Below are 24,909 nucleotides of genomic sequence, written 5' to 3' on the forward strand. Positions count from 1 at the left end.
GCACTTTAGGAAAGTAGCCTGAGGCACGTGCGCCAACCAGGCTGTAGACGCCAGGAGTGGATTTCTGCTACAGGAGGTGGCGGGGGGCGAGCCACGGCCGCCAGGAGTGGTAAGTCGGCGGTTGCATATTGTAACACCGGGAGATTATACACTATAGGTCTTTTACAGACTATGTATAAGCTGTTCCTCAGAAACTCCGCATTGTGAACCACATTACGAAGACTTCATTAGCCTTTCAGCCATGTGAGACAGCCTGAATTTAATAATTGTTAATCATGTTAATGAAACGAAGCCATGTCAGCACGGTTCACAGGCGTGTATTCATTCTACAGAGCTGGAGGCATCCGCGGCTAGATAGTCAACTTGGAGAAGAATTGTTGATGAATTCCTTGTGTATACCCAACCTCGGGCTTGTGCATACAGACATAGTTAAATGGCACAAGGAAGAGCAGAGAACGCAGACAGATTCGATTTGCTTATGAAGCTGCTTAGTCTTTTTTTTTTTTCTCTCTTTTAATAGATCATTTCTCATAAAATAAAGATCACCACTACAGTCCTTCATTTGTCCTCTTCTGTGAAGTCATTAAAAATTCTCTGTGATTTCTTATATCAGGGATGACTGCCATTACATCCATTAAATAGTTACTGCTATTGCAACAGACTTTGCATAAATCAATACTACAAGCATATATAGGAAGCTCTCTACTATATCTTATATCTTATTAGAGAGAAATGCCTTTCATTCCAGTGATGAGAAACTTCTTCCCTTCCTGCCTCCTGCACTTATTACTCACTCTGGAGTGCTGCTATGGTACATCTTGAGAGGGATCTTCTCATTGAGGCGCCAGGTTACATGCTGCCCATAGACGACCATGGAGAGGAGGAAGCTTGCAGAGACAGTTTTCGATCTCTTTCCAGACCTAGATTCGCAGCTACGCGGCTGCTGCTGTATAATGTCCTCCATGCTGCAGCTAATGAGGGTCTGGTAGAGGAGAGGAGCAGGATCTCCCCTTCTCTATACATCTTGTGCGTGAAAGATGACATAGGAGCTAGACTCCATCCATTAGCTATGGGAAAACTGGTGAAAAATTACATACACAAGAAACAAAAATGGTCAAAATAGCACTACTCCTCATGTAACATGATGGCTTATTGTAAAAAGTCTCCTGAAAACTGGGTATGCGTTAAGCTTGTGATCCTACTTTTCCAAACTACGGAACAGAAGACTATGCATTTGTGGGGATGTAACTCTGTTATCTTTTTAATTATTCACTTGTTTGAAAATATTAGGAAAACCTAATGATGACCCCGGTGACAGTTGTAGCGACCGCCATATTGGTTGTCACTCAGACACAGAGATAAGAAATGTCTAAATGGGTGTTTATGGAAGACAATTCAAGGACCTTTATTTACTGGTCATTACCCTTTAGCTCATTGCTGATGTGTGATCATGCTAATAAACCCAATTCTTGCCAAGAATTAACCTGTAGGCAAGGAGAAATGGAAGCTGTTCCCATTTTAGTGAAGGTAAATCCAGGGACTTGACTCTTCAGCCTTCAGAGAAGTTTGAAGAATTTTTGTTAATTTTGCTTTTTTAATGTTAGCGGAGCAGAATCTTCTCTGTGTGCAGAGTATAGAGGACATCCTAGCAGCCAGTCTCCACCCACCAGCTCAGGGAAAATGTAAAGAATTTAGAGCTGCAGTCTGTCTGCACAGGCGGAAATCTGAAGTGTCATCTGAAAAGTTAGGTAGACTTGAAAGAAAAATATATCATGAGTGAGTTAACAATATATAGACAGATGGTGCAAAAATGGATGGGAGACTACTGTTACCTAGATCTAGACTTGAATGTCGTAAGATGATTGTTCTTTACATTAGCTGTGCGGGCATGGGCTCTGATTTGGAGCAAATGCATTACTTGGTGGTTTCAACCAAAGACAGACATAAGGCCTCATCCCCACGGCCGTGGAGAACTCTGCAGCGGAATATCGCAACAGAGTCTGACACAGCGCCCCCAAAGACTCCTTCCTCGCCTCTCTGGATCCGCTGTGCGAGTCTCGTCCGGCTAGTCGGCACGCATGCGCAGTACAGCACATGATGCATCGGCAGTGGGCGATGACGCGGCCGGTGACGCGTAATGACGCAATACTTCCACTGTGCTCACAACGGGAGTATCGCGTGACAGACAGCTTCCATTTCCCGCGGCAATTAGATCATGCTCTGGTTTCTTGCACACAGTGGAATTCTGCAGTGTGAACATTGAGCCATTGGGTTCAATAGAACCTAATAGCTGCGTGATAAGGAAGTGGCTTTCCACCGAGTGAAATGCGGCAGAAATCCGTCCATGGGCATTAGCCCTAAAGCGTACATTCACATATTCGAGTAAGCAGAAGATCAATGTATAAACATGAGATGTTTACTTACAATTTAATCAAATTGTATAAGCCCACTATCCACGTCACGGCGACCTCTATTAGTGGGTCCTCACACTACATGTATAAAATCTTGCTGAGAAGCAATAGATTAATGTATAATATGTGGATGTGCGGTCCGTGTTTTTCTTCATAAGCCCTAAATATACATGTTTTGTAGCTCCAAAGAAGCAATTCTTGCTACATTTAATAATTCAACTATAGCTACTGTGATATCTTCTACACCCCTTTCTACATGCTGCTACATTAAATGTCACCTTCTCAAGTGTCGTCATGTTCTGTTCCGGAGTCTCGGCATCTGACAGACCCCTTAGTTTTAAGGCACTTTACAAACCATAAATTGTGTTGGCTTGAAGCCTTGGATCACACTTGTGAACAGATCTAGTATTCGCTGTCTGGGCACTGCTTTGTCACGCAAGGCTGGTGAGGGGCACAGGTGGCACAAAGCATTGAAACGTGACGCTATAGTGGCATCCTAATGTGTGAGGTTACCCATCAGGGATGGATGGGTATAGTTATAGAACTTCTAAAACTACCCACAGTCACCAATTACACTTTATACTGTACATAGATTTGATGATCTGCATCAACCTCATCAGTTTGCTTACTTTATGGACTGTTTTGTTTTCTATATACCCTGCTTTCCTGAAAATAAGACATAGCATGATTTTCCAGAAGTTTTGAGGCTGCAAAATGATTTTTCAGGCTTTTTGAGGATGCTTGAAATATAAGCCCTACTCCAAAATTAAGCCCTGCTAACAGTTAATTAAAAAAGTCAATTTAAATAGTGTCCAGGCAGCTATACATGTAAAAAAGTTAAACCTTTTTGAACAAAAATTAATATAAGACACTGTCTTATTTTTGGGGAAACACGGTATTCTAGTCCAGAGCCATATTCTCCCAGAATTCCTTGCTGGATCAGTGTCTGCACAGAGCTGACTTGTACCATTGACATGTGATCAGTAAATGAGTGCCTTGAGCTACAAGTAGTCTTGTTCCACTCCTGAAGTCTTCGAGTGTCCTCAGCTTGACTGCCTAGCTTGTTCTCTCGTTGGAACCTGAAGGGTTATTTATTATTTGCACAGTAAGGAACGACAAGTGGAAGAATTAAAGATAATTTCTCTTTTTGGGAATAATCAATTGATTCAAACCTTGGTATTTCATAGCGCATTTGGCTCTTGTGAAAGCTTTGGCTGCAGAAGCGAGGTTAGATCAGGTCAGTGCAGCTCTCTTCATGCTGAACTGTAGCACGCCGCACGCATCCGAGTCCAGCAGACTGCAGACGCTCCTGCATTAATGAGATGGCAGCGAGGTTACGGTCAGGGTATAGTCTCTTTTAATCCTCTTTTATATAGCAAGTACTGCCGGTATGAAAATAAAGTTGAAAGCTCAACGATTGCTGTGAGGAATGCCTCGCCTTCCTCCTTACTAATAAAAGCAATTTGCCGGTATTCATTAGGAGGTCCCTTAGACCATACCGAATCATATCTGCAACTAGGTATTGGTGCCGCAACCGGGTGGTTGATATAGACTGATTCCTACACTGCTATGCTGATCCATTGAGCTTACCTACTATAGACCCCAGGGGCTTGTCATACTGTATGTTCCCATATACAGGAGGGGGTTGGGGACTGCATAACACCACATGAAGATGCTTCTCCATCTCCAGTACATCAAATACAGGGGGTTCAAAAGTGCGGATTTGGGTATTTAATTACAAACTATAAAAGAGAGCTACACAATTCACACATCACTGAAAAGAGGAAGGTTCATTGTTTTTGATCACATCCCAATAAGTTCCATTTTCTACCACATCGCAGCAATGCTTCTTGTTGACAGTTTATAGATATTGGTGACGCCACAGGAGAAACCGTTTTTCATGCTTGGGTTTGCTAATTCTGAATCCATTGTTCAAGTGCAACAGGAATTCAGTCGTTGTTTCCTAAAACCGGCCGCCTCGTCACAAGCAAACTTTACAAGTGGTGCAGAAAGTTTGTTGAACTTCGTTGCATTTGCACACTTCATGAAAACATGGAATGTGGCCGGGTTCCTTTAAATGCTGCCGTTTTGAGAAGGAAGCTTTCTTGAATTGCATTGACAAAAACAAAATGTACATGTTTTTTTAAAAAAATAATAAATTTTTTTTTCTTTTGCTTAGGTTTCAATCTACACAGCGAACGGTGAAATCTCCTCGATGCAGGCGCAACTCTCTGAGGATCCAGCGTCGCTGAGCACCTGACATCGTATTGGATATTTACCTCCAGGACTCGACGCTGCTCCAAGTATTTTCCACCGGGTCGTGGAGCGCGACTGTCACCATTTTGTCTGCACTATAGAACAACTTTTGGACTATTAGCAATGAGTGAATTCTGGTTGTGTTTCAACTGCTGCATTGCAGAACAGCCGCAGCCTGTAAGTAGTTTTTCCACATTTTATTTCGCAACTTTGCAGGCAAATTGCAGACAGTTCTCAACTCCTGTTCCATACGATGAGGCAAATGTTGGTGTCTTCGTATCTGCTTACGAAATGTGAAGGTGTTCCATCTATACTACCTGTTTGTGAGTGCCCCGCAGCTGGAGGAAGTAGTGGTCAGTGTGGTGAGGGTCGTGCATGTGACGGCTGTCTGGCAAAGCACGGTTAATTATGTTCTGCTATTAATCTTGGAAACACATTGTCGTTTGGTGATAGAAACTCTTCTGCAATAGTATATCCTCTTATCTTTGGCAGCAGAGGTTAGGATTCTCTAGTCACTTCTAGGAAAACCTCTGTAGGAGGAAACACCTCTGCACAAGGTCAGCGACACATCTCCTTTTCTCACGTTACATCTGCTGGCCCATTTTATGTTTTTCAACGTAGAAAAGAACATCCTATGCGCACGTTCTGTATCGTATCTCCAGGACGTGCCTGACCGGTGGCATGGAGAGGCCAACCGGCCAACCTCCGGCAAAATGTTTGCAGTAGTCATACAGCTGGTGGAAAGTTACAGCAAACACCGGTAACAGAGCTGCTAGAAGTATATGGCGAGGACAAAGCTACAGACATGATTAGAAGGGTTTAGGGGTTTTAACCGTGCTATCTAAAGTAATGCTTTCAACTTTTTGCCTAATAATAGCAGAATCTAATCCTATACTTTATGGATGATGACAGAAAAAATGTAATTAGTCTACATGGGGGGGAAGGGACTTGTTATGTGTATAGCGCCAACTTATTCTGCAGCGCTTTCAGGTAATTTATGTATTACCCCCCAGCAAGCTGGGTACTCATTTTACCGACCTCAGAAGAATAGAAGGCTGAGTCAACCTTGAGCCAACTACCTGAACCACGCAGGGATTGAACCCACAACCTTCAGGTCGTGAGTGAGTGCTTAGGACTGCATGATGCTGCCTTAACACTCTGTCTTGTCCTATGAGCACCATAAACTAAGTGTATGGGCTTATAGAACAAGGGCTGCAGAGTCCGGGGATGTATTTTTTTTTAGAATTACTTTTCTCCCTGTTCCCTCTGTCAGCCAGGAAAGTCGACACCGGGTTCATTGAGCGGACTCTTCTTTGCTACTACTCCTAATTGCTACTACTTTCTGCTATTCCTGCATCCCAAAAAAGTGATCAAAAAGTCAACTGTAGCCTGAAATGATACCAACAAGAGCTACAAGCTGTCCCGCAAAAAAAATAAGTCCTTATACAACTCTTGCGCTAAAATATAATAATGTTCCTGGCCTTGTAATGCGGCGATGGAGAAACTATTTTAGTGTGCAAAAGTAGTAACACAAACTCTATAAACTTGGTCTCGCCATTATCGTGCTGATCCAGAGAATTTTTTTACTGCACAGTGAATGCCAATAAAGCAAAGCCCAAAAAGCTAAAGCCCAAAAAACCTGCCCCAATTATACGTACCCCAAAGTGGTGCCATTTAAAAAAAAGAAAAAAAAAATGCAACTTGTCCTGCCAAAATTCATGCCCTCATATAGCTACCTTGGTGAAAAATTAAAAAGTTATGGCAATTTCAATGAAACGATAAAAAACTAAGAAAATAGCTTGGTGTTCAAGGCACAAAATATGTGATCACTAGGCTGGGTCAAAGCCAAAAACAGACATCTGAGTGATGGTAACTGAAGCAAATGGATCCATCAAAAAGCAGTTTGTATCAGTTAGGCTGCCTTCACTTCTGTGCTGAAACCTCCATTCAGAGCAGAAACCGAACGGACGCCACTATAGTCAATGGCGTCCGTTCAGAGTTGTTTGGTTCCGTCATAAGACAGACCCGTTCAGCCACGGGATTCCCTTTTTATGCTCCCTGAAAGGAGCACGAAAACTGAAACCCCCAACGCAGATGTGAAAGCAGGCTTAGATGTCTCTTAAGAACGGTTTTTAGGGGATCCGTTTTTTTCTCGTTTTTGTTTGTTTGAACCCTAGGTTCATCTCCCAGCTGCTCCTGAGCCCGGGGTTACACTTGTGATGAAAATCATTCTGCGTGATTAAGCCTCTATTCGCACTTCTATCGGGGCTCCCTTCAGAGCCTCCAGCACAGATCCGGCATGAAGTGCCAGACAAAGTTGTGCATGCAGGAAATTAGTGCTCCTTGAACTGACTGACTGCTTGGTTTTTAACAGCCTTGCTCTTTTGCACAGCAGTCATTCTCAACTGAAGAAGCTGCAGTGCAAAGCATGGGGGAAATCTCAGCTGCCTGAGCTTGCGATGAGACAAGTGGTGGCTCCCAGTCTACCAATAAACAATAGTCACTAATAATAGTTTTGCCATAATAGAGCAGCGCTTAAAAGCAGCAAATACTAAAGAGGACTGAAATAGCAGCAGGCATTAGCCATAGTGGTAAAATGGATTTTCCGTTTTAATGTAAGTGCACTAGTGGACATCCGCTCATAATTCAGGGTATGGATTGTGCTGTCGCCTTATGATTGTTCTAGAAGTCTTTGTTGAAGCCGACTGCATTGTTCCGGCTGTTTAATACATGTACCAGATGGCTGACCAGGTCCAGATTGTGCACCTACTGGGGGCCGTATTACAGCCCTATAGCTGGCTTCTTATTAGTGACATTAGCTTGCAGAGAAGTCTAAAGGCACATTTACATGCAAAGACAGTTTTAGCAATCGTTTTGCATAAAGTGTTAATGGACACTAATGCCAATTAGCACTTGGCTTCATTTGCATGTAAAAGGGCCTCCAGGAGCTGTTTGCGGAGCACAGCATATGATCTGAGCTCTGCACACAGCTCCATTGTTCTCACACGGGCTGTCGGCAGAATACAATAAAATCTCCGACTCCCGTGCAGAACACAGCGTGCGGTCCCTGTTTAAGCTCACCTTTAAATCATCGTTGAGCCGAAGTGTTTTTTTTTTTTTTTTTTTTTATTTACACAGCATTTAGCGGGCGTTTGTCTAAATCCGCAGCTCCTGTTGCAGATTTGCTGTGTATTTTCAGGTATGTTCTCACGGGGCGGGAATGCTGCGGAATGTCTAACAAACTCCGCAGCATTTCCACTTCCAAAAAAAGGTCAAAATCCACTGTGTATCTACAGCCAAATTTCGCAGATACAGCACTCCCCTCACCTCGCTGTCAGCGCGCCCCAGCACCCCCTAGCAAGGTCTGGTCTGACGAGCAGCTCATCACTTACTAGAGGCGGCTGGGACATGCTGACAGCGCTAGCATTGCGCGGTGAGGGGAGCGCTGTATCTGCTGAATGCTGCGGATTTTGACTTTTTTTTTTTAAATTTTTTTTTTGGTGTGGGAACGTTGCAGAACTTTCTGCAGCGGACATTCTGCAGCATTTCCGCCCCGTGGGAACATGGCCCAAATGCAGATTTTAGCCTCTCCATCAAAGCTTACACCAGGAAGTTGCACATCGTATCTGCCCTGCGTGAACATGGCCTTCTGGAAACAGTAGTGCCGCGCTATTCTTCCCATGAAATGAGATGGGATTGCTGACGGAGCCTCTTGCATTAGTGTGATAACAGCCATAACGCATGGACTGCTTGGCATCAGTGACCTCTTACACTTGTTCTAGACCCTTACCCTACAGGAGTCCCCTAGTGACAGAGGAAGAGGTGACAGAAACGGCGTCTGTAGTCTGTTGGCAGGAAATTAGAAAATGTTCCCGGCTCTGCATGGATTTCTCCATCTTATAAAGAGAGGAATTTCACTAATACACTTTATATTAGGGAATTATTAGATGTAGCTGGCGTCCATCCCCGCTATATCCGTGCAGTGCAGCGCGGTCTGCCTGCCGGAGGGGAACAAGGTGGAGAGGAGGAGGATGTAGGTCTGAGGTGTTGGCTCTGAAACCAGAAGTAACAGAAGTGGAAACTATCTAACTAGTCGCACAACGGGCTTCTTTCAGTAAGTAGCAGAACGTTACAATGCTGAATGCCAACAGATCTAGTGAAAATACCAAGACCTGTCATTTCATAAGATGCGAGTGAGCATTTACTAGTGTGCAGACAGTTCTGCTCCCGACGGCTTCTCGGGCCCCATCCCACCGGCAGTACTTATAAAGTATATTTACTACATGATCATTTAAAATGCTCTCAGTTCCTCCTCCAAACCACAACTTGTAGACTTGTTAGGAGGGTTTCACATCTGCGTCTGGGGTTCTGGTTTCCTGCTCCGTTTGGGGAGCTGGAAAGGGGAATCCCCGTGGTCGAACGGCTCCGCCTGAGGATGGAACCGAAGAGTGCCGAGTGGACACAATTGACTATAATCAGGTCTGTTCGGTATCCACTCAGCTGCCCGGCTTTCAGACGGAAGAAAAAGGTGCTGCATGCTGCGCTTTTTTTTTTCTTCCGACAATTTGACCGGGATTTGAGGTTCCATCGCAAATGTGAAACCACCCCTAGTAACTCATGTGGATGTGCCAATTGTTACGTGGTACCCAATATTTGCATTATGAGTAGACGTATGAGTGGAGCTACAGTCGGGAGGGGTATCATCACTCCTCAGGGAGAGCATCTAGAAGGTGAGTGAGGAGACTTATAAGGCCATGCATGCTCCTCTGGGAAATATATGCAAATAAGGAAGATGGAACAATGCCTCTGCAGCGCCACCTATATTGGAGGGCAGCATTCCTGAAAATCAATGTCAGACCCTTTTATACAGGGCTTTGCAACACTATTTGGGAATGCAGAGGTATTGTTCCATCTTCCTTATTTGCATATTTTCCAGATTATCTTGAGGAGACTTAAAGGGGTTGTCCCGAGGCAGCAAGTGGGTCTATACACTTCTGCATGGCCATAATAATGCACTTTGTAATGTACATTGTGCATTAATTATGAGCCATACAGAAGTTATAAAAAGTTTTATACTTACCTGCTCCGTTGCTGGCGTCCTCGTCTCCATGGTGCCGACTAATTTTCGCCCTCCGATGGCCAAATTAGCCGCGCTTGCGCAGTCCGGGTCTTCTTCTTTTCTGAATGGGGCTCCGTGTAGCTCCGCCCCGTCACGTGCCGATTCCAGCCAATCAGGAGGCTGGAATCGGCAATGGACCGCACAGAAGCCCTGCGGTCCATGAAGACAGAGGATCCCGGCGGCCATCTTCAGCAGGTGAGTATGAAGACGCCGGACCGCCGGGATTCAGGTAAGCGCTGTGCGGGTGGTTTTTTTAACCCCTGCATCGGGGTTGTCTCGCGCCGAACGGGGGGGGGGGGGGGGTGTTTAAAAAAAAAAAAAACCCCGTTTCGGCGCGGGACAACCCCTTTAAGCCTGGTTTAGACAGAACGATTATCACTCAAAAGATGTCTTTTGAGCAAATTTTGAGCGATAATCGTTGTGTGCATTCAGCGCAAGGTGATCGCTCAAACGTTGAGTGATCACTTTGCGGTCTGAACAGGGGATGCAGAAGACAAGCCGGGCCGCTTGTCTTCTGCATCCAGCTGTTCTTTGCTCGGAGCACCTGGCTGTTATACAGCTGAGCGCTCCGAGCTGGGGATGCAGAACACAGCTGGAGCGCTGTGTTCTTCATACCCCGCTTGTGTTCAGGGAGCGGGATACAGCTGAAACAATAGTATCAGCTGTATCCCACTGTGAATCCCCTGATAAGGCTCATTGTTGTCTTTCAGCACGCTGAAAGAGAACGATCAGCGATTCCTTAACGACAACTGCACGATGTCAGTGCAGTTAGACACAACGATTATCGCTCAAAAGATGGCTTTGAGCGAATTTTAAGCGAAAATCGTTGTTACCCCTCCCGAACCATATCACAGGCCTCTCACTAGCTAAGCCAGAATTCTACTGTACACTGATGAAGGGCAAAACCCCCCAAACAGCTGTCTGTGTATGGGTATTATTGTATCTTGACGCCACCAGGAAGAACTGGTGAAGTCAAGATTGACGCCCCCTGGACCTGGTTGGTTGCAGACCTGGATGGGCTGCAGGTCCTGGCAGACCACTAAAGTAATGCTGCAGCTGCAATCTAGGGAGCCGTGCACCTGGGTTCATTGCCGGCCACCGCTGGAGGGCCGCATTGGGGCTGCTAAAACCCTCCTCCCCTCCGCTGCATTGGCCCTGCTGAAATCGCCTGCCTAGAAGAAGGCACGCTGCAGCAATGCATGGAGGCCTGCATATGCGTTCATTCCCCGCCACCGCTGGAGCCGACTGCGTCTCCGCTGGCCGTTCAGAACCAGGCACCATGCTCTGTGTTACATTGCAGAGCGGGGTCACCATGAGGTAGGCCACAGGGGCATCAAGCCTCTATGCCAGCGGCGCCACTGAGTGCCCTCCCCTCTCACCTTCCTTCGCCCTGGTCGGCATCTGCGAGAACACAGCGGCGGAGCTCCATGAAGTAAGAGACGCCGTCCACCCACAGCATCAGAAGAGCGGGGAGCCAGCAGCGGAGGCAAGACTTCCTCACGTGCCGCACACTGTATTAGGAGAGCAGCCAGGGAATAAAGGCGGGGGAGTCAGCCTTACAGACCCCGGGCCACATACAGCAGAACGAGGAGGACAGACGCTTAGCTGCTGAAGGTGAGCGCCAGCTAACACACGGAGGCCTCCTCTGTGACTTACCTCTTCTCCATGCACTTTACCTCCTTCCAGGCCCTTAGGTTCTTGAGCCAATCAGGAGCTAGGGGTGTGAGATGGGCGTTCCTGTTGTCAAACCCCTAGCTTCCGGTGGCGTCAAGATACAATAATACCCTGTGTATGGATCCTGGCTTAGTTTTCAACTCCCAATCAGTATTGCAAAGACCTGTATAAAAGGTCGGACATGGATTTGCAGGAGTGCTGCTATCCAATAGGTGGCGCTGCAGAGGTATTGTTCCATCTTCCTTATTTGGAGCTACAGTGTGATTCACAACTTATACTGGGCTTCAGCCTGCAACACCAATTGATACTACAAGCTGAAACCCACTTCTATAGGACTTATAGAACCAATTCGGCTAGAAACAGCTAGAAGCTAGAACCAAAACAGCTAGAAGTGGGACGACCCCTTTAAGCGGGTGGGTATACAGTGTATATATGAATTACTTCTGTGTTGTGACCTTCCCAATCATTTCACATCCTGTAATGTTTGGTCTAATCTGCACTGACATGTAACAAGCCTGTATATTGGTCAGATCTTAGTTTCTCTAATACAAGGCTCCAGATCCCCTGCATACAGAAGCTACAACTATATGCAAATGTTTGCCATCACAAGGGGATGCATGGAGGCTCACTACATCCTGTGTGTTGAGTTCAGTGTATGACGGTTTGCACTAAGCTCCACCTAGCTGTAGCAGAATCTTAGGACCTTAGCGAACACTGTAAAAACACACATGGGCGGTCACGAAGGGGCCTTGTATATAAGGCTTTCACAGGAGTCCTGTGCTGCAAAGAGCTAGTGCTCAGCGGTCTGACAGCCAGGCTCCTGCTTTAAGGGGCCAGATCAGAGAAATCTCCAAATGGTTGTTTAACCCCTTAGATGCCATTGTCAATATTATCCGCGGCATCTAAGGTGTTCAGAGGGAGGAAACTCCATCAGTACCCTGTCTCTCACAGCACAATTGCAGAGTGCTAGTGGGTTAACTTTGCCGCTGGGGGTCTAACCAAGGCACCTGGGGCTGCCAACAATCCTATTAGGCCTTGGGCAGGTTTAATAGGAGACCTGTTACACTACTGGCCAGCATAATTCCAAAAGTAGTGTAGTGTATTGTGGAAACGATCGGACGATCATTTATGGGACTTAATAAGCTGCCTCTCGAAAATGATTGATTAAAAAGTGGTCATAAAGTCACATATGCCCCAAAAGCAGTAGCAATAAAAACTACAGCTTGCCCTGCAACAAAAACAAACAAGCTTTCATATAGCTCTGTCGGCAGGAAAATAAAACCGTTAAGCGTCTTTCAATGCAACCGCACAAAAATAACTTATTTTAAAAACTTTTTTGTTGTGCAGAAGTAGTACATTGTGGTGTAATGGTAAGTTTATTCTAGGAGTCAATACTACTACCAAATTTATATAGTTTTTTTTGTTGTTTTTTTTTACATAGTGTTGGAAAAAGCGAAATTAAAAAAGATGTTCTGTATAACTATATATCAATCAGCTCCGCTCCTCATACTGTATAACATAATGCCTGCACTTTGGACGGCATGATCAAGCTGGCAGGTTCCCTTTAAACCTGTCACTTCCCTACAGCACCATAAACTAAGTTATAGCGCAGTTAGGGAGGTGACAGGGAGCCGGGGATGTATTTTATTTATAATTATCACTCAAAATTCGTTCAAACGACCGAAAATGGGTGCTAATCGTTACATGTAAACGCGGTCATCGTGCACTTTTTGTTTGAACAGTGATTTTAGGGTGAACTTAAAATCCATCGTTCAGCTACTGAGAGATAAAGCAAACACATGTATCTCTCCATAGACCACAGGCTGTTATCTCTGCGGGTGTCAGCAGATAACAAGGGAATCTGCCATCAGCTGCAAGCAGAACAATGCAGCTGTCTGCACAGCTGGGCCACTGGGCTTTGGAGGCCCCTTTACATGCAAATGAAGATGACAGTCTTAATGGCCATTCATGCAAATAGATTGCTAAATATTTCAGTCGTTTGAAAGATTATCTTTGCGTGTAAAGGGGCCTTTACCCACAGGCTTATGCGATTTGTGCGTCATTATTATGTGTACAACTTGGCGCTCTCACAGGTTTATAAGGATTGTGTGACCGTGATCAGGGGACTTTTCTTCGTTCCAGAGAGGACCTGGTGGTAAATGGACAAGTGCTCTGACCTACCATGCACTTTGTAATGCTATCTTTACCTCTCCGTCTCCTGCTCTAGGACAGTATACATTGGACGGTCTCCCGCTCTAGGACAGTATACATTGGACGGTCTCCCGCTCTAGGACAGTATACATTGGACGGTCTCCCGCTCTAGGGCAGTATACATTGGACGGTCTCCCGCTCTAGGGCAGTATACATTGGACGGTCTCCCGCTCTAGGGCAGTATACATTGGACGGTCTCCCGCTCTAGGGCAGTATACATTGGACGGTCTCCCGCTCTAGGGCAGTATACATTGGACGGTCTCCCGCTCTAGGGCAGTATACATTGGACGGTCTCCCGCTCTAGGGCAGTATACATTGGACGGTCTCCCGCTCTAGGGCAGTATACATTGGACGGTCTCCCGCTCTAGGGCAGTATACATTGGACGGTCTCCCGCTCTAGGGCAGTATACATTGGACGGTCTCCCGCTCTAGGGCAGTATACATTGGACGGTCTCCCGCTCTAGGACAGTATACATTGGACGGTCTCCCGCTCTAGGACAGTATACATTGGACGTTCTCCCGCTCTAGGACAGTATACATTGGACGGTCTCCCGCTCTAGGACAGTATACATTGGACGGTCTCCCGCTCTAGGGCAGTATACATTGGACGGTCTCCCGCTCTAGGACAGTATACATTGGACGGTCTCCCGCTCTAGGGCAGTATACATTGGACGGTCACCCGCTCTAGGGCAGTATACATTGGACGGTCTCCCGCTCTAGGGCAGTATACATTGGACGGTCTCCCGCTCTAGGGCAGTATACATTGGACGGTCTCCCGCTCTAGGGCAGTATACATTGGACGGTCTCCCGCTCTAGGGCAGTATACATTGGACGGTCTCCCGCTCTAGGGCAGTATACATTGGACGGTCTCCCGCTCTAGGGCAGTATACATTGGACGGTCTCCCGCTCTAGAGCAGTATACATTGGACGCTCTCCCGCTCTAGGGCAGTATACATTGGACGCTCTCCCGCTCTAGGGCAGTATACATTGGACGCTCTCCCGCTCTAGGGCAGTATACATTGGACGCTCTCCCGCTCTAGGGCAGTATACATTGGACGCTCTCCCGCTCTAGGGCAGTATACATTGGACGCTCTCCCGCTGAGATGTTTTAAGCAGAGTTGGCCTTGAGAACATCTTACAATAAAAGCCATTAAGTACAAGCAGTCTGGTTGGAGGAGGCCCGCAGGACTATATGCACAACGTCTTGATGAATTTCTTTACCGGCTGCTCCGTCGCTGCGTTACTTCTGTATTCCGGAGTGATGTTGCGCTCTGGTATGAAGTGTCGCTGGGCGCTGTGACCTCAGCACATCGGTCCCGGCGGGCCTCGTCAGATTGGATTTCATTATATTTACATATGTTTATTTATTGCTCATACTTGAAAGCTATGGATTACATCTTTTTGGAAATGCAAGTCTGTTTAAGACATCCTGACTGTTTTTAGAACTGCGTTTTGGGCTTATGTAATTACATAAACATGGAAGGTATGCAGCAAGTAGATATCCACAAATCTCACCCCTCGTTGGTTTACAGAACGGGGAAAAAGGGTGCCAAGAGCCTAACTAAGAAGTGCCAGGTAACTAGTCTGCCTCTGGCTCCTCTAGTCCTTGCAGGGGGGCAGATGCAGCAGTGAGGCCGGTCTGTACATTCTTAGCAGCCCCACATGCCTTTGGGTGAGACTTGTCTTATTGCTCCCACCATATGTACTAGAATTGGGTGCCGCCGGCTTCTGTTATCTCGCACTATGCAGACCTTTGTAACCTTCCGTGAACCCAACTAGTTTATTTAATCTTATGTAACAGGACATCCTTATTCCCTGTTTGCTTCCTTAATCACATGAGTCTTGAGCCTCCTATCTAGTGTGTACACATTGCTGGTTATGTATGTAAGTGTTAGTGAAACCACCTAGAGCAAAGAGTGGGGGGGGGGGGGAGTTCTACATGTAATTTTTAAGATTAAGACACTTTGCAATGTATTTTTTTTAAGAAAGTCTGTGTCATAGGAGTGTGAGATGGCTGATAACTCCCTACCCCATCTGCAGTAGGCGACCGATGCCCTGTCCAGGGACGTTCAGGGGCAGGTTAAAGAAAAAAGAAAAAAAACTTGCGCAAAATCGTCTGATTAAATATATTACAAAGTGTCTTAAAATTATACGTACAACTCAAATACCCCACCCCCTCCCAAAAAAAGTTAATTAACTTGAAGTAAAACCATGAAAAGGATATTGGATCTGTTATACTGCGGGCACCGGATGCAAAATAGTAGTGCCTTATCTAGGAGCCTGCAAATAACTACTCTGATCACTGATAGATTTACTTAGGGCATCAGTAGTATTTCAGTGGAAAACCCCTCTACCATCAGGATAGGCCCCCCCGACCGATCGGCTGAGCAGGCACAAGCAGTCAGCACCACATTAACTAGGTCGGAGTGGAAGCCTCTGCGCCAACCTCCGTGTAGTGGTCGGTGCTTGTAACTGCAGGCACGGCTCTCATTGAAATCAATGGGAGACGTGCCTGCAGTTACAAGCGCCAGCCACTACATGGGAGGTTAGCGCGGAGACTACCACTCCAAATACACAGAGGTCGAAGCAGCGCTTGTAACTGCAGGCTCCTATTGATTTCAGTGAGAGCCGTGCCTGCAGTTACAAGCGCCAGCCACTACACGGAGGTCAGCGCAGAGGCTTCCCCTCCAACCCCTGTGGTGTTGTGGCGCTGACAGCATGCACCCGCTCAGCTTGTCCTGATGATAGGTCATCAATAGTGTTTCAGCAGAAACCACTTTAATGACGGATTTCATTTAATGACCTCTGAATTTTGTGACGTCTCTGCGGTACATCAGCTGGGTTCCGTCTCTCCAGGCTACTCGCTGCTGTTCACAAACCTGCTTATAGCAAAGTCCCATCAATGTATATAACTGCATTTTCCCCCTTTTGTTGCAGAAAAGGAGGCGGCGTATCGACAGAAGCATGATAGGAGAACCCACCAACTTTGTTCATACTGCACATGTAGGGTCCGGGGATGTATTTAGTGGAATGAATTCAGTAAGTAGAAATCTCTTAAAATGACTGTTTTGTGCATAAAAAAACTTGCTAAACTGGATGATATCAACTGCCATGGCAGGAAGTGTGAGGAGTAGAACAGACTGCGTTCTATACCTAATATCTTCCAACTAAAGGTAGCTTTACGCAAGGAGGTTATCTTCTGAATCATCACTGGAAACAGCAAATTCGGGCGATAGTTGCCCCGTGTACAAGCGGACGGGGCACTGAGCGAGAAATCACTCACTTGTCAGTCTCTTGGTTTTTAGCACTAAAAGCCACGCCTGTTGAACCACCGCCCCATTACACGGGCCGTGTGTGAACAACTCCTGTTTACGGTGAATGGAGGCGGGTGGCCAGAAGCGATCTCCGGCCGCTCCGAAACATGTCGTTTTTGATATGGGGTTCTTGATACAGTTTTAACTGCACCCCAACTCAATACATCTTAAACCAAGTTATGACTAGACTGTACCTCACACATTGGGTGCTGGTTCTGCTGTTTGTAATTGTAGGCAACCAAAAGCACTGGCAGGTAAACCAATATTAATAGAATAAAGCAAAACACGCTTAGGGGGTTGTCTGGTCAGAATTTAATTTTTCAAAATCTGAGCCAAAAGGGTTAAAACAAAGGGTACTTAGATGTCCTCAGCCCCAGCAATCTAGTACTGCAGCCCCCAATTCCTTCAGTCCCTGACAGTGGAAGTCAGGTGACTGCTGCCTGCCAATCAGAGGCCACAGTGTCGCCGCCTGTACTTTTGGCATCAGTGCCCCCATCCTGGGCAGCATGATGCCAGGAGCTCCGGGCAGTGACGCCGCGGCGCCTCTCGGTTTGCACCACATTTACCCTCTTAATAAAGTTGATGCATTTAAAACTCATGCAAACGATCTCATTATAAGCAGACGTTTCTCCTTACTCCAATTAATGAATTTGGCCTAAACTGCAGTGGGTCTCCTGGAACATCCTGTCCTACTTTCTTGAGACCTTTCAGATTTGCAGAGAGTTGAAATGGCATCACAAATTGTACAAATCTGGCACATGGTCTCTAGAGACTTTGGATAGTCGCATTTTACACCCAATTTTGAGCCAATGTTTTCAATAAAGAATCCATAGAGCCTCAGATTGTATCACCGTCGGGCACAAATGTAAGTGCGAAGCATCTTTATGATGAACTGATCGAGGGTCTGGTCACACCCGGCCCTGGAGCTCAGACCAATACGACAAACCATGCATGATAACTGGAGGAGGGGGGAAGAATTTTTAAGGGGTGCCTCTGAGGGTCGGTAGTATGTCCTGGAGAAGCCAGCACCCTTGTAGACTGGACTGTGTAGCAGGACCGTCCAGATGCAATAACTGCGCTCTAATGCTTTTTTTTTCTGATATTGCAGGTGAGTTCTATCCAAAACCAAATGCAGTCTAAGGGCGGCTACGGTGGCAACATGTCTGCGAATGTCCAGATGCAGCTTGTAGATACAAAAGCGGGATAACCTTAGTATTACCTGGTCAGTAATGGATTGTCAACTAATGCCAGTTCCTGTAATGAAAGTGTGTACCAAGTGCTGAAACGTGTACTGCAAAAAACAAAGTAATCTAGCGCGGTCGCCTGCTGTTTCCTGTCTTTGTAGGGCGAGGATGTATTGTTCAGCGCTGTGTCTTAGTGGCCGGAAAATGTCTTTCTATGAAATTGTTACATTTGTGCAAGACGATATTTAACACTGTTATAACATAATCCTATCACCTTAGTTTATGACTGTTGTCTAATTGTAATCACTTGTCCCACCAAAAGAAGTTATTCCCTGCCCACAGGATAGGGATAACGAGTTGATTAGTGAGGGTCCAATCATGAGGACCCCCTCCTGTCCTGGTGGTCCCCTTCAGGACCCCTGTTCTTACTCCCTTCTTTTGGCAGGACAGCACTTTTAATATCAGTGCAATTACTTTTAGAGAGTTTATTTAAAGGTGATTTTCAAAGTTACATTATTATTTTTTGCTTACCTGTATCCTGATCCGTAGAAGCATTAGAGGGGTTGTCCGAGTTAAGTAAAGCCCTCTCACCGGGTCCCCTATTCTGTAAAATAACAAATCAGCAGTTGCTCACCTCCCGTCGCCGGCTCCGGTCTCCCCAGTGACGACCTCCTAATAGTTCTTGCCCATACCCTCTGCCGGCAGAGACCGCGTATGGCACTGCGCATGCCCATGAATCGCACGCCACGGACAAGCGCAGTGTGTTTTTCTTTTATTACCTCGCTCTGTTCAGAATGGGGATGCGTATCGAAACACTGCCAATACACAATGTATTGCGTATGGACAGCGTATCACACACAGCCCATAGAAGGACTCCATATCATACGCAGAGAAATAAAGCATGCCACGATTTATTTCTCTTGCGTATCGATACTTAGTGCCCACACGCTGGTGTGCATGGAAGAATGAAAGTCTATTGCCTTTCATTGCCTCCATTCACCGTGTAGCATACGTGTGTGCAACACGGTCGTGGGCATGAGCCATTACAGGTTGCAGTTAGCCGTAGCGGTCTACAAACAAGCTGCTGCAGCCAATAACAGCGCTCAGCGATGATCGCTGCAGCAGATGGTTTACGGGACGTCACAGCTTGTAAGCAAACAGTGGAGATGTAAGCTAGCAGAGTTAGGTAAGTAGAAGCGGACTTGTTATACTACAGCATGGGGGACCCTGTGAGAGGGCTTTACTAGCTTGGACAACCCTTTTAACCTTCCAGTAGACTTACATTTTCACACGTGCCCCCATTCTGCCATCTGGTGGCACAAGACGTGACCTTTTATTCTTGCTGTTGCAATGTTCTGTATACCCCGAAGCTGATAGTCCTAGTGTAGTATACGGGAAGTCCCTGATGATGTGACGTTCAGGGGCATACCCTTCTGCTGAAGGGAACACATATGTGCGAAGCTTCTGTACACTTCTAGAAAAAAAAAGTGGGGGAGTATTCTAAAAGGGGTTTACAGTGTGCAATGCATGTTGGGAAACGTAGTCTTGTTAGCAGGGAAACGATGACAAAAGATATTCCATGACAAGAACGTGGATAACTACCAAACCTAATCAAACCGCTGTAAGAAAAAAGTGTCTGAAAAAGGTTCTTAATGTTTTTTGGTTTTCCTGCTGGAGAATGGGGGATCTCCGAAACCCCGTATACAGCGCTTAGTTAGGTCCTATTATGTCTCACCACTTCCCTTTGTGCATAATGAATAGTACAGGGGCGCAGTGCTTCATTCTTCTAGGGACAGACCGCAAACTCTACAGGTCCCATTTCCAGGACTAACCTACGCTCTTCTTCTTTTCTAGGCTCTTCTGGATGGTTCTTAACTTCTCCTTCCCTTTGTCTTTAGCGCCCTCATTTTGCATCAGTGACTGCTTTCTGTGTTCTTCATTGTGTGCAAGATGATGCATTTGTACCCCCACGTGATGACCTGTGCCGACGGTCTTATAAAGGGCACGGAGGATCCACGCCAAAATTAACAGCAACAACATCTTCAAAATCCTTTTTTTTTTTTAAATTTTTCGCACATTTTTGACTCCTGCTTTTTTTTTCTTCTGTTTTTGGAGGGTTTTTAGTTCCTTTTTAGGTAACCATTGCTAGGTGCAGGCCTTCGCTCATGGATGTTGAGAAGGCCTGGGACTGTCAAGCACAATGCTTATTGAAACCTGGACTGTCGGTGAAATCGATGACTTGCATGCTATGTAATGTTGCTTTGTACAGTGGCCCCTATGCTGGGCCGAGAATCGGGGGAACTGCCTGTTGCTGAAGATGATGCTACTTGTATCTGCCAAAATGCCCTCCGAAAGCAACAGGAGTAAATGCGTGTAAAGACTCCTAGTAGAGCTATATCACTTTAGGTCTACCCCAAACTGATCTCGCTATGTTGACGACGACGACAATAATAATAATAATAAGTAATAATAAAACACTTCCATTCATAAGGAAATCTGTTGTAAATGTTCACTATATTTATTTGGAAGATCTGACCTCGAGATTGTAAACCAGTGTAGTAACCTATAAAGTGTTGTGTTGGTGCTTTTCTCTGTCCTAAAGAAATACTAGAATCACCATTCCTGCTTTCTTACCCATTTACCTGCCTAACGTTAGGTGGGCAGTAGTGCATGTCAGACTACCTATAATAATCCCATAACATAATATGCTGTACAGTACAGGCAAAAATCCATCAGGACTAGGCTGAGGCTCATTGATGAACAACGCCCAGCATGGTCTGTCCCACAGCTGATAACTTATTACACTAGCTGTATGGCCAGTTTTGCAGGCCTCTGAAGTAAGCCACACACTTTGGATATTCCGTAATCTTATTAGAGACTCTGTCGCCATCTTTTTGCACTCATCTCAGCATAAGGTAGTGCCTGGCCTGCTGATTACAGTGATGTGGATCTGTGCAGTAGTTTTGGAGAAACTTGTATTTTATCAGAAGCAGCAAATGCATGAAGGATTACTTAAAGTAGTTCTGGATATTCATGAGGCTAGCTCCATCCGCCCTCTGGTCACTGATTGACATCTGTCTGACTATTACTGTGTATAAAATGAGAGCTTGTCAGTCATTGGCTGGAGGGTGGGGTGGGTGTGGCTATTAGGCAACTCATGAATATGCAGGACTACTTCTGGGTCTTGGTGTTACTAATAAAATGCATTTTTCCTCAAAACTACTGCACAGATCTAGACTTATCAGTGTGAAAGGGACTACTTTATGGTGCTCCCAGTGAGGGCTGCAAAAACATGGTGACAGGCTCCCTTTAATATGGTACACCAGCCATGGAAACTTGTGTTGTGCTTATAAGTATTAAAGGGGTTTACTGGGGAAATACTCTTGAAGACCCATCTTCAGAATTGGTTATCAGAAGTTGATCAGCATGGTGCACCGCTCAGGACCCTGGCCGATCAGCTGTCATTGCTACAAATAGGGGTGCGGAGTGGAGGCTGATGCTCTGACCCCTGTGTAGTGGCCGGTGCTTGTAATTGCAGGAGCAGCTGTTAAAATCAGTGGGAGCTGTACCTGCAGTTACAAGCGCCGGGCACTACACAGGCCAGAGCAGCCATTTCTCTGTGTGTTGTGGTGCTGACAGCAGGCGCCCGCTCGGCTGACCTGCCGGGGTTCTGAGCGGTGGACCTCAGTCGAACAACTATTGATGACCTATCCTGAGGATAGCTCAATATAAACCAGAAAAAAGTAAATGTGTGAGAGAACCTGTAGCACTCCACAACAAGATAGCACAAAATCTCAAAAGGTCTAGAAACAGACACCATAAAAACATCTGAAAATCCCCCACGTGTGGGAATATATCAGCAGTGTAGTTATATAGGTGAGGCTAGGTCATCAATGGTATTTCCCTGGAAAACCTCTTTAATATTGTGCCCTTCCAGAAGTAATCATACGCATAATAACCAACACAACGTTCGGGCACAAATGGCTATAAATGGAAGGACAGGATTATAATTTATAATCTATAAAGAAAAATATAATATAACTTCTAGATTTATGATTAGAATAGCTCATATAGTCCATCATTTACAAGCTGTGTCTCCTAAATAAAGCAATTCCAACTAAAGTTCTTAAAGGGGTTTTCAGGACTTTAATATTGGTGGCCATCAATATCAAATAAGACTGGGCTGCAGTACCAGGCATGGCCACTAGAAAACGTTTGGCTAGGCCATCACGATTAAAGGGATTTTCCAGGCAGCACTCGCTGTTAGTGTTGGGATACATTGGGATTGGAACGCAAGCCGCTGCTCCGACTCATGTAGTGGATGGAGCCTGCAACTACGAGCGCAGCCAATACATGAGTCTGAGCTGCGGCTTCCGCACCGACTGTAGTGTATTCCAGCACCGCCTGGAAAACCCCTTCTAAGGTCCTGGAAACCTTAAAAAAAAGTTTATAGGTTGAACCACCCTTAAGAGACAAAAATTGTAAGTGATCCATATTAGGTATGGTCAGATGAGTAACTCAAGAGCATTCCTGCCTGGTGGTGTTTTACATTACACACTCTGCCATGGGGAGACTTGGGGCACATGCGTTATCGGGCACCACCCAGTAAATAAATTCGACTCCCTTAATTCACCCCACTCCAGTGCTAGGAAGTAGGCAGTTGGTGAACTCTTCCAAACTGCAAAGTGTTGGCGGTATATCGGCAATGTGTGCCACCTGCAGTTCTGAAATAAGTTCACAATATAGGTCACCTATTGCCCTTGCTTCTATTATTGAGTCGGACAGTGGTCCCCAAACCCCAGCTATGTGGCTTACTATAGGAGTCCTATCCTGGGTTATGACCTTGGGCACTAACAATTAGTAATACTGCAATGTATTTGCAAATTCACAATGTCTCCATTTCCGAGTTGAATGTGGCTTTGACCATGGCTCACCAGGTAGAGCAAGTTTGGTGGGGGCCTCTTGGCCGGAGTGTGAAGTGCAACGGCATTGAGTGTTTCTATGACTATTATTGCATCTCTGTATGACACCTAATTGGGTGGAATTGCTCAGTTTCCAGTGACTTCTGTTACTACAGCTGGAGGGGTACTTGGAGATGGTCGGACAAGGTTCTGCCTCTTGTGAAAAGAAAGGGTGATCATTTTTAAAGGGGGAAAAAAACATAGCTGGAGTTTTTCAAAGGAGAATTTTCAAAAGGGCAAAATAAAAGCCATGAATGGTGTTACATGGGACCTAGAACATCACTTTTTGAAGATCCAGTGTAGCCGGCGACAATACAATCAGTCCTCTGTCCCTTCCCGGTCAACCTTCTCACAGGAGACTCTCATGGGGATTTAAATCCTGATCCACATTGGTGTCCACATTTTAGCCGAAGTTGGGATAAGAACATCTAAACTTGATACTATGTAGCTTCTTTCCTTCACAACTCAGAAGTGTTGTCATTGGGAGCAGGTAGATCATTAAGATCTTAGTCCCAGGGACCTTGTTTTTCTTTCCCCATGTTTTGCCCTTTGGGGCTTTTATGATGTGTTTTTTGAGAGTTCTCCTTTAAGACAACATGCGGCCACTTACAGGCTATAAGATTGTAGGCCGCTGCTCTGTGGTTGAGAAGAAAATCCAGGGCAATGAAAAAGTTTTTTAAAAGGCTTTTAATAAACAGGGTGACATTTGACAGTGTCTGTAAAATGTATTTTTTTTGCTCAGGTTCCGAAACATGTATGTCTCTTACACATTGTAAAAATGACTATTTTGATATTGCACTGTCTACAGATATACATGTTGTTTGGTCCCGTGTTCGGATCCTGTAAGCGATGTGCTGCGGATCTAGCATGACTTGATCAGGTCCGGCTAGCTTCAGCACCACATCCAATACAGGATTGAACCAACGGGATGTAAATAGAAGTCCGACTAAATGCCTGTCGAGAACCGTGAAGCCAAAATGTTCTGGATAATACCTGCAAGTATCCCCTGCCCATGAAATGTCACAACTGAGCGGGCAGGTGAATAATGTGAAATTATTGCTTTACACCCCCACCCCACCCCCCTCCTTAGATCAAAGTTCCTTATGAACAAGAGGCGATGGGACTCGGATATCTGTTGCCTGCAGGATTGCGGCGGATCTCGCGTAAAACCAAATGGCGACAATGTTGTGATAGATTCCAATAAAGAGGTGTGATACAGTCAGTGTTGTGCGGTATTACACACTGTTCTGCAGAAGGCATCAGACTGTGCCAGGATTATTTGCCATGCTTTTTATCATCCTACTACCAATCTGTCGAAAGAGCAGGTTTGTCAAAAACTATTTTCACATTCTTTGATCAAGAGAATAAGAAGTAAATAATTGACATATTTTTATAACAAAGCATACTTTTTGTACATTGTGTTCATTCTTGAATAAAGTCAGTTCAGTGTTGGCTTGTAGATATTACAGAGAAGTATTGACATTGATTCAATAAATGTTTTCTTTCATCTCTGCGTCGGAGATTTTTATTTCATCTTCTCAACATTATCCAATAAAAGTGGCAACTGAAAAGATGTGTGACATGAGGAGTATTTCTTGTGGCGTGAGCCTTGTATGACTACACGGTAGAGGGACAGGACTAGGGCTCGTTATAGGCACGTGAAAAGATAGTTTCTAATAGAACCAATGGTTTCACATGAAGGAACTGATGTGCAAAAAGCTCGCACCAATCAAAGATAGGACATGGAGTGCAAATTCGCGTCTAAGGTCCGTGATGTGA

The 24,909-nt window shown here is 45.5% G+C and overlaps 1 protein-coding gene across 2 annotated transcripts in view; it reads left to right on the plus strand.

The window, feature by feature from the left end:
* CDC42SE2 (CDC42 small effector 2) overlaps positions 1 to 24,637 on the plus strand; it is a 72,301-nt gene extending 47,664 nt beyond the window's left edge. For both annotated transcript variants that reach the window (XM_066604046.1, XM_066604045.1), the window contains exons 2-5: positions 4,591 to 4,844; positions 16,609 to 16,710; positions 18,094 to 18,207; positions 20,024 to 24,637. In XM_066604046.1, the coding sequence (XP_066460143.1) occupies positions 4,791 to 4,844; positions 16,609 to 16,710; positions 18,094 to 18,192 (255 nt within the window). In that variant the 5' untranslated portion in view covers positions 4,591 to 4,790 and the 3' untranslated portion in view covers positions 18,193 to 18,207; positions 20,024 to 24,637. The remainder of the gene's footprint in view (positions 1 to 4,590; positions 4,845 to 16,608; positions 16,711 to 18,093; positions 18,208 to 20,023) is intronic.
* The last annotated feature ends 272 nt before the right edge of the window (positions 24,638 to 24,909 follow it).

The sequence above is a fragment of the Eleutherodactylus coqui genome, chromosome 5, assembly GCF_035609145.1.
Source record: "Eleutherodactylus coqui strain aEleCoq1 chromosome 5, aEleCoq1.hap1, whole genome shotgun sequence".
NCBI lineage: Eukaryota > Metazoa > Chordata > Amphibia > Anura > Eleutherodactylidae > Eleutherodactylus > Eleutherodactylus coqui.